The 13,423-nt window shown below is 38.6% G+C and overlaps 1 protein-coding gene across 1 annotated transcript; it reads right to left on the bottom strand.

Moving 5' to 3' along the window:
- Positions 1-6,755: 6,755 nt before the first annotated feature.
- On the bottom strand, positions 6,756-8,595 carry LOC143374080 (uncharacterized). The gene is made up of 2 exons (XM_076821934.1): positions 7,988-8,595; positions 6,756-7,892 (listed from the first exon to the last, which is right to left on the bottom strand). Exons 1-2 carry the CDS (start codon positions 8,167-8,169, stop codon positions 7,721-7,723), a joined length of 354 nt encoding a protein of 117 aa, XP_076678049.1. The 5' UTR covers positions 8,170-8,595; the 3' UTR covers positions 6,756-7,720.
- Between the last annotated feature and the right edge of the window lie 4,828 nt (positions 8,596-13,423).

The raw sequence follows: 13,423 nt of genomic DNA, 5'->3' as shown, positions 1-13,423 counted from the left end.
ATATAAATTTGTATTTAGAAGTTGGAGTATTATGTAATCTACTTTAAGAGTGATTTTTAATCGTGCTGATTGATTTCTACTGTCTCAGCAATCAATCATTCTATACCGCGTCGCATAAACGAATCAATGAACGGCAGATGCCAGGGAATTCAGAAAAAGTATCAATTTCTCCGAATGCGAAGAGGTCCTCAGTACCAGGGACCTGAAAAGGACAAATAACCCACTCTTACCACATCGTTCTTGTCCTTTTCCCCTCCCGCCGCGCGCCTTTTCCAACGAGCCAGTACCGCATCTCTGAGTAATTGCGATTTAACCGGACGCAAGTAGGGAGAGGGCAACCGCAGACCGACGACGACATTAAGCGCAGGAAAGAGTGAAATCGCAATTAATTACGTTCAGGTTCACCCCTTCTCGTCGTAGTCAGTGTCCATCGGAAGGTTGGTCAGAAATGTTGAAAGAGGAAGAGCAGAAAACCCAATAACTTAAATGCGCTTATGTATTCTTCCGAACGCGTTTCAAAGGACTCAAGATTCCTTAATGCCGCCATGTCCTTCTCCTTGCATTTCGTGCATTCTTTTAGACTGCGCTGAATAAAACTTGTGAAATTATACTCTTAAAATGTGACACAAGAAACGATGGTTGTCACGATGGGATAATTGCTAAGTGGTAAAATATAGTTGATAAGCGTTAATTAGTTCGCAAACCGTATAAAAAGTAAAATATGCACAGAGATACAATGTGAAACGTGAGAGCTCCCTTATTTTTTATTTCTTCTCTGTTAGTGACTATCGCCTGACACTATTTCACCATAATTTTACCAATTTTTCGGTATAGGAGACGATGAGACAAATTAAAGCCCTAATTGTATTTTTCTGTAACTGTAAATTTTTACATCATAATAGATTGTACTTCTTCATTAAAATTAGCATTTGAAATTGGCAGTGTCCAATTTAGCATAACGATTTCGTGTTTCGCTGTCCACTTTCTATTAGGAAAAACAAGACTTCTATTATCTTTTACAGCGATATCCTCCACTTCTTTGTAGTATTGGCGCAGCAAGTGTGACTCGTGTTAACAGGCCACTTTGGCGCAGTTTAATCATTGTTTATGCATTCAGATTGTCACTAAACACTCATAATGTGATAAAATCCAATACACTGATTTCATATTCGCTATTTTATAGGACACGATTTGTAGGAACTAGACATTGTGTTGTTCCAATCATGACCAACATTCCATAACCACATACCAGTCTTTTTCTCATATACCTACTTTAGTAAAAGTAATTCTTCCCTAATTCCAAGTCATCCACTGCTGCATGTCTGTAAATGATATTTCATCACCATTTACATTTACATTGTGTCTTATAAATTGAAGCAGTCTCATTTTTAATATAAAATTAAATAATCACTTCAGTTTCCTTAACCAGGTTGGTTTCTTTGGTCTCCACTTGGGACGTAACCAGTGTTTGTGGCATTCTGCCATATTATTTACTTCCCTACAAATTACCAATCTAATATCATTTCTTCGATTCAAATATAGGAACATTTTTTGGTATTATAAGTGTACGCAATACATAAGGGAGAGTGGGGTAAACACGAACGCGGGGTAATCACGAATGCGATGGTTACGGCGTATTAATAAATAAAAACGACGTTCCCTCTCCACTAGCTAATAGTTTAGGTCGTATCCAACGCCGGGCAGAAAGTAATAAATACAGAACGCTCATGCTATTCAAGATAAACGCAATTTATTATTTTCATCATGTTTCAAGTAATATTTTGTCCATTTTCAATTGCGTGTAATTACTGTTGAATTAATGATACAATTGTTTTTTTTAAAGCCGAAATAAAGCACTTTTTTACCAACATTTTGTGGCCAAGGCGTTGCTTGAATCACGATTCTAACCTCTGAAATAAATTCTTCTTTATTTATGGTGTCGTGGGGTATTGGCGACCAAATCGGATGGGGTAATCACGAACCTTCGAGATTAGCAACGTTAACCGATTTTGATGAAATTTTCAGCATGTATAAAACTTACTTAAATCTACAGAAGGGATTTTTGAATTTTAAAAAACGACCTTTACTATTTTTTTTCGATATTCCGACCAATTGCAAATTTTTTCTAACGCACAAGAAGAGGAATTTGAAAAATACTTTAGATATAGGTAGGTAGCAATATTTTTGATGAGTTGACCATTGAAGTTGTGCTTTCTGTACGACTTCTGCGATATTTAGCACTCTGTTCGTGATTACACCACGGCAGTCGAGTAATCACTAACACCAAGGGTTGATTTTTATTATAATTTTTCAAAAATTCGTCACAGTACTTTATAGACGAATAGTTTAAGTATGTTTGTAAATAATAAACAAATTCATTTCTCACATAGTTTTCGTTTTGTTTGCTTTTTTCCTTAGCCGTTCGAAATTACCCCACTCTCCCTTACCTACACGTATATATCATAAAAATTCATAACTTTCAACGATAGAAATTCTAAGTAACGTCACATAATATGTATTAATGAACATTCACTGTACAAGTATACATTATCATCAGTCCACCCACATGCTGTTCTTCGCCAATATCATGGTTACACACTTGTGTGACTGGCTGTAATTGGAACTGCTTAATAAGCACTTCAATTGCACGGTACGTTTACATGTGCTCTGTTGAAGTTTCATAATCACGTTAAGGTGCAAGGGTATACTTTGTTAATTGTGATGTGACGTGCTGTACTTACTGAAGCGATTTTCAAAGCGTTATTAAATTTCACAATTATTATGGAGATTCTTGGATAATCGAAAGAAAATATTCTGAAACGATGAAACAGGTATACAGTTACATTATCAGCATCCCATCAAAATTCTATTAAAATTCTCTACACCTTACTGCAGAATTATCAGACTTGTATTAATTTATTCCGAGGAAAATTTTAGCAAACGACATACTTTGCCAAATTGCACGAAAAGGAATTTACCATTAAATCAATTAAAGTGTAAATATTTATGCAAACGCAGAAGACTGTGACGACTGCCTGGCGGACGGTTCGTGACGCATTTGCAGATTCGAAAAAGCTTTTTTTCCTCGGCATACTTATTCGCGCTTCGTTTTCACCGACTCTTCTTCCATTTGAATCCTCGACGATTAATCGCCGCGTTCAAAATCGTTTTAACGGCGATGATCGGTTGGTTTACTTTGAAGAGGCGACGCATACATACCTGTTAACGATGAATTCAGTGGTAGCAATTAAAGGGTTGAGAGGTTCATGAGTGCGGTAACGTGATGTAATATAATTCGTAGGCACGGCACCCTCTGCAGGACCTTCAAAGCATTCAACGGGGCCAACTTCAATTCCATCTCAATCCGCTTACCTTCCCGCGTGAAACCGGTCCATTCGTATTCCAAAAGTAAAAGGGGATGGGGATGAAGTATTGTCGGATGGAAAAGGCTACGAGGATCGTGTAATTGGTAGGCTTGCATCATCGGTCCTGCCCGATAAAAGGTTCGCTCTTCTTAACGACTGTGATATTAAAACGTACATCGATCCAAATGTGCGTGGCACGAAACTGCATTTGTATCTGAAAAAACAAAATAGACGAAAGTATAAAAAGAAGTGACACTGCTGAGGTCATCTATTGATATTTCAAACGTTTTTAGTAATAATTTATTAAAAGGATTTTAGAGAGAATTTTAAGGAACTCTTTAATAAAAATGAAACAATATAAAACTACTCTCAATGTTCAGAATTTGATAAATTGAAGGCAGCCACGATACACCTTGGGTTTCCTAAATATTTATTATTAAGTAGCCAGAAAATTTTAACAATATTCAGCTGACTAATCCATAAAATCGGCGATTATTTTGCTGCCTGTTAGTCAAAGTTTTATCTACTGTGCAGTTGAAGTTCATCACAGTTTTTCACTACGTACCACATTTTTTGTACGTGCTTGGTTAAAACCTTTTAAATTTTAAAAATGTCGCAGAAATGCGAAGAAAGGAAAATAATTGCAAATTGTTGCAATCTAAGATCACAGTCCTTTATTGTAAGACGCATTGACAGACGCAGTGAATAAATTAATTTGTTTCGTTAACAATCCTGACTTCTGACAGAATATTAAATTTTTGTCCTTGTGTTTCACATTCGATATGTTGGAAACTCCAGCTGGGTGTGTGATCTTTACTTCGACGCAGCTGTAATTTTGAACACAGATTGACGTTAATGGAAGATAATTATTCTTCAGTTCTGCGTTTTCGCTCGAGCAAATACCCGTGGAAGATTACCTTTAAATGCTAGCTATTTCACTATTCCGTTTGAACTTCAAGATGGATGGTCTGTACAGCGAGGAAGGTTCCTTAAGTAATTCCACGTGTCCGCGGGAAGTCACGTTTTCACGTATAAGAGATAATATACACAGAACTTTATCGAATCGTGTACACAGCAATATTCTTGGAAGTTTGTCGGACGAAATATAATTTTAGTTTAGCCAGGAAATTTTGAAAGTTTTCATCATTTCGTAATCTAATATTAGTTTAGGTACGTTTTGAACATTTCCAATTATTGTTAGTTCAGTGTTATTACAGGGAATTTCTTTCTGAATACAATGCGAAGTTTAACCGAAACGTTTGATAGTACTAAGGTTACTTTTTAGCTTTAAATTTTGTTGCGTTCGAAATGTTTGAATATTGTGACACGAACTTATGAAATAGTTATTATTTAAGTTCACAAGTACTATTACGGACAAAAATATACGTGTCTCATAGTAATTATTAGATACAGTACTTCCGCTGTGTTAATTCATTGTACAAGGGAACAATTTTAATGCTGTCGTATGAATTATTAATGTTTAACATTATAGAAGCAATTTTACAATGCATCGAACGTGGTATCAATTTTTGCATATTCTCCCTACTTTCTCCTTCCTTTATTTTACTCTCCACTTTTTGTTTAACATTCTCTATGCATATGTGAGGTATACGATACTGCGATTTACATTACACACTTCACTTGTGAAGCCTCTCTTTGTGCGTTTCCTTTGTAAAGTTAGCTTTGATGCAAATCGCGGGTGGTCGAAAATGTGGTTATCATCTCTTTTGCCTTTTGATACGGGCTTTACTCACAGTTTGAATTTAACGAGATCTTTAACAATGTGATTTCGTAAAATTCCTGTTCGGCGAATGAAAAAAAAAATGCCGCAGGACATTTATTAGACCTTTAAAACGATGAGGTAGGTTATATTAATGCGAAGGCCGTCGTTCTTACGTTATTTATGTGTTTCCTTGTATGGCGTTCGTTTGACAAGTGTGTGTGGTATAATAATGCTACACGAAAAGATAGTTTTGTGCATGCGTTCCAGATTAATTATGAGTACACCAGAAATACGGAAATTTCACAGTGATCAGCATATAATACAGCGAACGTTTCATCCACAATACTTGGGGCGGTATTCTCAGTGACTACTTATTCTTAAGCAAATGCTTAAGCATTCGGTATCCTTTACTAGCTACTAGGTTAGTAGAGGATGCCGCATGCTTAAGCATTTGCTTAAGAATAAGTAGCGACTGAGAATACCGCCCTTATTGTTAGTTATTATCGTGTGCAAAAGTTAACGTAGCATTGAAACTGGGAATATATCTACCTTTGATGAACCTAACATATCCATCATATGATAGTAGACTAAATTTTCTATGTTTGCGGATTCTCGTCTAACAGCCCCAAAAGTAACTGATATTTAAGAATTTTTTTTGAAAAAACTGTTGGTCATATTGATTAAACTCTTTTGGGGTATAAGGAGGCATCTTTAAACTTGCAGAAAATATTTTTTTTATGTCGATTCTTCTTATTATTTATTAATTATTGTGGGATACACTCCTGGGATAATCTCCTGTTGGCGGGATGTGTAGCACCTGTCACAGTTATCTGATTGCAAAAAAAAATTAAGTTTCTTAAAGTTAGGTAGTTTACGCTGGAATTGGTCCACTTTAAAGGAAAAATATTAAAAGTTGAAAGAGTTATAGCGTTTGAAAGAAAAAGGAAGTTTTTTCCTTAGACAAATTTTTCATATTTTATTATAAATAAAAACTGAAATTAAAATTTTAGGTCTAGTCCCAGCGTAAATTATTTAACTTTAAGAAAATTTTCTTCTTTTTGCAATCAAATGACTGTGACACAGGCTAGACCTGACGCCAACATTGTCGAACAGGCTAACACGATTCCACAATAAGTAATAAATAATAAGAAGGATCGACATAAAAAAAAATTCTACAAGTTTAAAGATGCCTCCTTACATCCCAAAAGACTTTACTGCAATATTAACAATAGTTTGTTTTTTTAAAAATCATAAATTTCGTGGGCTGTTACACAATAATCCCTCCTTAATTACTCATATCTCTTCAAAAAATCTATCTACTCACATTTTCCTATCCCTCATTCGTACTTATCAATCAATCATGTTTGAAGACACTTTAAGTCTAAATTATCTTCACTTTCTAACTTCTGTTGAATTAATTTTTGAGAAACCAGAAGATTGAAAAGCTCAAATCGACGAACTACCATTTTCAAGAACCAAAGCCTTTTACTTATTATCTGGGAAAACCCCAATTTCAAAGGGAAAATATAATGCACGATTGTAATACCTAATTAGTAATAGACACTACGAAATTCATTTATTTTAATACGAGTCAGCACATATAAATAAACCAATAACATAAATATCGAATAATTTTTCACTTTATAAAGTGTAAAAAAAAAACATCTATCACACAAAACTACTATTTAGAATACACCTTCATCTTCAACAAGTAATAAATTAGAATAGAGTACAGTTGGGGTACATTAGCGTTGAAATAATTGCAAGCAATATAACAGTGATAAACGTCAGTCAAAAATCGTGCGGTCGACTGTCCTAAGAGGCTTAAAGCTGTTCTTGACTGCTTCAACGCCGTCCGCGTGAATATCTACCAAATAGATGACGTCCGTATACTTGTTCGCAAACTATATTCAGTCGCATCGATGGCAACCTCACGCTGAGTTTCGTAATAAGATTATAGCAGAATTACTAATTAGATTAGACGGTTAGTAAACTCGAAGTTGTATTACAGTGCGCCCTGCTGAAATACGTTCAATAAATTTAGAAGCAAATTCTGGATCTGGCCGAAATTTTATTTTCGGTGTCGTTGTTATTCTGGTTCCAGACTCACAAGAACCGTTCGGCGATTAATTACCCAGCCACATCAAACACAGCACAAGTAATTTGCGTTAATAAACTAAAGCCTTACATAATTTAGCAACAATTAATGCGCAGTCACGTCGTGGGGGTAGCGTTTATGCTGGACGACTGAAACTATTATCCGGGAACAACTGTTATGCGTTACCGCTTAGGGGGAGACATAAAATTAGTAATGGTACACGTACATCTTTTAACATAGAATTGCGAATCGAAAACTGGTCAGTTTGCAAAGCTAATCTGTTTGCTGTTCTTATGGAAGAATAGCTTCGTGCACATTACTGTATCGAACTATAATCGATTTTTAATATTACGGTGTGTTCATGGCACGCGAAAGCCTGTACAACACTGTCCAGATAGATGATCGATATATCTGTCGGTGTGTTATCGTTTCTGACGACTACTTCTCTACCTTGATCGTCCGCGCACCCCCCGATTCACCCCCGAACCACCATGTTCTACCCTCCCTTCTTCGCGAACTCTCCTACTTTCCTCTTTATACGTTTCTCTCCCCCGCCGTTTTTCTATCTCGCTCCTTCTCACCCTTCCAGCCAGCGTTCTGTCTCTGTTTTTTCTTCCTCTGCCTTGTCCCTCTTTTTCGCTGTGCGCCTCTCCCTCCCGCGGCGCGCCCTTTCTCTGTCTCTCCCTCTGCAGCTTTGAGCGCCACCCTACGTTTCCATAGCGATAGGTAAATGGAATCCGTGGTGAAGCCGTTGCCATGGCGATTCGCTCCACAGCCTCACCTCGGCTCACCTTACCTCACCTCGTCGCCGCGCTTTCATCCCTCATCCCGCTTGCTCCTTCGACCTGATCAAAACGGGGCTGAAGACTCGTAGGCATCGTCTTCGCAATGTCGTATACGAACACAGCTTGCCCCCTCGGCTTCTTATTCTCCTTCCCTGCTCCCTCGCCTTCTTCCGTCACGGCCTCTTCCTTCCCTGCCATCTCTTCTCTCCCCCATTACCTCGCCCCCTTTCCCTTCAGCCAGCCGCCTCGGCCACTTTCCTTCGCCTCCTTCATCTTGCCCCTCTTCCTCCGCGATTCCTCTTTCAGCGTTTTCTTTCTCTTCCATTCCCAGACATTTGGACGCCTTTCTAACGACGCGGCGTACTCACCCGGAAGAAACAACGGTAGAACTTTATTCTGCCGCCGCGACGACCGTCGTTTCCTCCCAGCGAACGCTGGGAGGGAGATAAACAACGCCGATGTACGCGCGCCGTTCCTTTTCACTTCTGCCTCACGTCGAACCTATTACGGCGCTGCCTCATGAAAGAGACATGAAGCGATCGGCCGTGGTGGCGGCGCGGGCGGGTAGGGCGGTTGAGAGCGTAGGGTCTCGTGTCACGTGTGTTGACACGAGAACGTTCAACGTGTCCCGGATAGATCGAGCTTTAACGATTCGTTAGATTAAACTAACACTTGATAAATCACGCTCCGAGGGAGATTTCAGAAAGTCCCAGCAATCCTCGGAAGGCCAGTACTTAACTGCGAGCTAAACCTTATTTCTGCCAATAATATCGAAGAGTTTGTCAATTGCTGCTTGCGCGCAATTCAGGGAATAAACGGGAATTCTGTATAACAAACTTGATCCAGAAGGATTAACGAGTGCCCTATTTATAATTCCAGCGTAAATGGAAGTAAATATTTTTGATCGTTGCTTCGGATATTTGTGCTGAAAAATAACATACCGTTTTATCTTTATTCAACGATGAACTGGGAATTTTTATATTAATAGATACTATATTTTGTTGTAAAAAAATATTCTTATCGAGGAGAGTCAAATATAAATCCTGAAGGGAAAGGAATTAGCATTCTAGAGAATGAGTTATTGCTTAATAAGCTTTCGTCACTGTTCTGATTATTAATGAAACAACGAGTTTCAAATTTACTACACGTTTCCCAGGTGACTTCAAGGCATCGATCACATCCCCTTTTTACATTCGCCAAAGCAATGTTAACCCTTAACTGGTATCCTGGGTCGCACATGACCCCAAGCACTCAAAGTTCGCTGCAAAATTTTCGGTTGTCTAAGTTTGTCAACTGAATTTCTAATTAATTTTATAGTTAATAGTTTAACTTTCTACGTTCCTATTATTTTATATATTACCCAAGAACAAAATATTCATAGAGGATGATCTAGTGTCGACTCTACAATTTTCTGTGTCCTTTTTTATTTGGGGTCTGCCACGACCTCAGTATACCAGTCGCATTTGCCAAAAACAGTATACCAGTTAAGGGTTAATACCGACATCGAAGTGTTAATGTAAATGCCACGGTTCGTAAATGAGTGGCTCGTTATATAACAATTTCGAAGCAGCTCCGTTTGCACATGTACCCACGCTCGACTGAACACCAGCAAGACGCCGAAGAGTTTACTGTCAGGCTCGGCAAGGCGCGACGACACCGATGTTTTTCTCTTAAACAGTAATTAACCGTGCTTTTAACGAGGAAGCTCAGTCGTCCGGAACTAACAATACAGGAAGTTAGCACTTGCAACAGCTGTTTATATGCCGAACGACGTCGGCGGGGGTGGGGGAAGGCGGAGACTGGAGGTCTGTGCATACCACGACGTGCTCGTACAGTGCCTGGTTCTGTACGTAGCTGGGACATCATGTCGAAGTTAGACGGCAGGAATTAGTTGTGCGCAGCCCCCTAACGACATGACGTATACCGCAGCCAATTAGGAGTTTGAGTCGATAAATTACGCGTTTCTCGAGATACGATTATACGCCGGTGACAGCGTTAATTGCCAATTCCAGGTCGCGAATCTGCTTTGCCGTATATCGTGCTGAGAAAGCACCGTAACGGAAATCTTCCGACGAAACAACGCAACAACGATCTAGCGTTTCGCGGCGAAGAGATTCGCGACAGGATTGTTAAGAAATTTATTCCCCCGGGGAGCGCGCGGTCTTCCTCGCTGTCGATGTTTCTATACGTAGCAAAAGGGGGATGACGCGGACTCGTAGTTCTTCTAACGGGATCCGAATGATTAAATGGTCGAACTTAGCGGATCCGGCTCAACGTCACACACATCCCGCTCCTATTCGTAGCTACAATTTTCCTAACGAGAAGCCACAAGTCCTGGGCAAAGTTTCCGGGGTGGCATACTTGCGGCTAATTTTCCCAAAAGACACGTCGCAAGTGCTCCGCACTCTGTATAATTTATAGGCGGTATTCACTTCAGTGGCGTGCGCTCTCTATGTTGCCCCCGGCAACTTTACTCATTACCAATAATTTGATTTGGAACTCCATTAACCATTAAACGGTGCCTGAACGACAGAGTGGATACCCGTGCAATTTCATCGTCATTCGCTTGAATAGCTTAAACTTCTTTAATGGCCGTAGACCGGCACTATCGGCACCGCGCGACGAATAAGATCGATTTGATCGTTCCTAAAGCATTGCGAAAAATTCAGAGACACGCTTTTAGCTACCTTTCACCGGGGGCATTACTTTTTATAAATTGCTGCGCTCGTCCAGTCTTAGGACGCCTGTGCTTTCAGAAAATCTCGTTTGCCCGCAGCAATTCATTTCTCGGTGTCTTTTCAAAAATTCCAATTGTTCTTAAACGACACCGCGGTGGATTTTTGCTTCTTCCGAATTTGCAGTCTGCTTTAGCTAAGACAGTTACGAGCTGTGAACAGATGTGGCAACATTTTTTTATGCGTTTTCTAAGGTTCGTGATATTTATCAGCGAACTTAACAGCAACAGCTGATAACTCTGATTTTAATATTATTACACCATCTGAGTACACAAATAAAATTCATATTAATTTTTAACACAATTTTATAAACAGAAACTAGTTTATAAAGCCACAGCATAAATATGTAACATAATATTTATAACGCGGAAATGTAATAATTTAATGATTAAATTATATAATATTGAGGGGCTAGCTACTTACGTGGAATAGTGAATAGGTAATTGCAGTGTATAAATTCCCGGCTAGTTTCTTCCTTTTTCATCTCGTTCTTTCTTATCTACTCCAGTGCTGCTCCGCGTAGTTCGCGAACTTGCCGTCTTCTGCATTCTCGCCGTTTTGCTACAACCCCCTTTAATTCTTGCACTGCCTAACCTTACGAAGTATAAAAGAGCTTAACGCCCACAGACGCATTTCACGCGGTGCACTGTGTCGTTAATTAGAGAGTGGTAAAAACTGCGGCTTCAAAGATAATTTACCTTGGCAGACCTTAATGTAAGGGAAACAATGCGTAATAATGCCCACTACAATTAGAGGGCGCATTTTTCAGCAAACATAAGAATTTAATGTAGCGTGGATTAACTGCTTTGGAACAAAAGAAAATGAGAACTGTTCCTAGGGAAATTGGGAGGGTTGAAAATATAAAGCATAAAAATACAATGTTTTTATCTTCACGTGGACGAGGTAAAATGTAGAACAACAATGAACTCTGTATGTCTTCTGGGAAACACTTTCATAAATTCATTAAATTAATCTCGTTAATGCTCGTTGTTTTGTAAATTTCAAATCTGCTTGTATTTGGAAAATAAAAGGGATATTCTGAGATATAAGTAAGAGGTAAAACTTTGCCATTTCCATTATTCTTTTGATCCATACTTAATTGAAGAGATGAAACATCGAATTCTTGATATTCCCTTCCTTCCCTAATAACTATAGGGGAAGGCGAATGGCACGATGCGATAGGAAGAAATAGCTAAGTAGGGTATGCTACAGTGGAAGTTCCAAACATCCTAGATACTTATTATTATCGGTTATTCCCCTTATCCTTGAACATCCTAAGACGATTACAGAACCCTGCACGTGTGTCTGATCCTGTCAAACTCTGTATGTACGCGTAAGCTGCTTAGCCTCATTATCGACGTAGAATTATAATTAATCTGCCCTTCGGGTCTCACAATTGTCAGTGCACCAAGTGTCACGTTAGTTGTTGTTACAGGAAACTATGAATTCGAAACGAGTTATCTAATATTAATTACCCCAGAGAAAAACAGACACTTTCCTTTTACCTTTATTTCAAACTTGGAGGAGAAAGTGTGGTATATTTAAGGCGGAAAAAGTAACACTTGATAAATTCAGGAAACGCGGTAGTTTTTAAAAGCACCTTTCACTCTCTACCTTTTTTTCCAACATATTGAATTCGATGAATGACAATTTACATTAAAAATCGCTTGAATATTCATTTTCTCATAAATTTTCATTTCACCAAAAATGTCTGGGTTTCCCACCTGTAAAACATACGTTTCTTCATACAAAGTCAATTCTCTTAAAACGGAGAATTCATTATCCCTGATTCCGGGGGGTGGGGGGCAGCAACACAATCTTTCTACATTCGATAATCAAAACGTTAATGAGCTGTCGAGCCTTGGTTAACATCTCACTTTTTCGTCTACCATCTTTTTCTGCCACTTAACCTGACTGCCCGCCTCCTTTCAAGGCGAAGTTCTTTCTTCCCCTCAATGCCTCATCGGACGCCGTTCACGGGCAATAATTTGAAGCAGGTCTTATGGAAACGAAAATTGGATTTCTATTATGATTACTTACAAATGCCACGTCCAGTTTATGAATCCCTCTTTAATTAGCCTTTCTTTTCTGTTTCAGGTGAGTATTTCGCTTCAACTCTCTTGCGCCCACATAATTTGAAATAGAATACAGGATGCATCTGATGGTAAGTGTTTGATGTACGATTCTTACGTCATTATGCAGGCGTTAGGAATTCTCAGCCTTTGCATAAGTAAGTAATATACTTGTCGTAATAAGGGGCTCTCCTTAAATTACGTAAGGGTAATTTTCACGATTTCTTACCCCCTACCTCCCCCGGTATAAGAATTCGTATGATTTTATATTCCAACCCCCTCTCCATTATTAAAATCCTTTTAAAGGTTTATACAATCCATTTAACTCGGTTTCGCGTGTGCGATGAAACGTCGTTTTTAGACTATTCATATTGAAAAAATTAGGTTAAAAATATTACGTAAGACATTATCTAACTCCCTCTGCCTCCGTTGTAAGAAAATGTACGAAATTCGCGCCCCTCCCTTCCCCAAAAGCCTTACCTAATTTAAGGACGATCCCTAAGTAGACTGCAGCAAAATTTTGATTGCAGTGTACATTAGACACAGATAAAATATCAATGCTCAAGCATATATATTTGTACTTATACTGACAATATAAATTCCCGGCGATATAAGTATGATTGATTAATTTCTCTTGAATAATCA

The sequence above is a fragment of the Andrena cerasifolii genome, chromosome 10 (assembly GCF_050908995.1).
Source record: "Andrena cerasifolii isolate SP2316 chromosome 10, iyAndCera1_principal, whole genome shotgun sequence".
Taxonomy (NCBI): domain Eukaryota; kingdom Metazoa; phylum Arthropoda; class Insecta; order Hymenoptera; family Andrenidae; genus Andrena; species Andrena cerasifolii.
The sequence above is the reverse complement of the archived record's forward strand: the minus strand, read 5'-3'. Positions and strand labels throughout refer to the sequence as shown.

Bases quoted from the DNA above. Each gene is read 5' to 3' on its own strand.
- LOC143374080 (XM_076821934.1), bottom strand. From the start codon at position 8,169: ATGGCAGGGAAGGAAGAGGCCGTGACGGAAGAAGGCGAGGGAGCAGGG. The intron at 7,893-7,987 runs GTGAGGTAAGGT...ATGGAAACGTAG, and splicing joins GATGAAAGCGCGGCGACGAG to GGTGGCGCTCAAAGCTGCAG.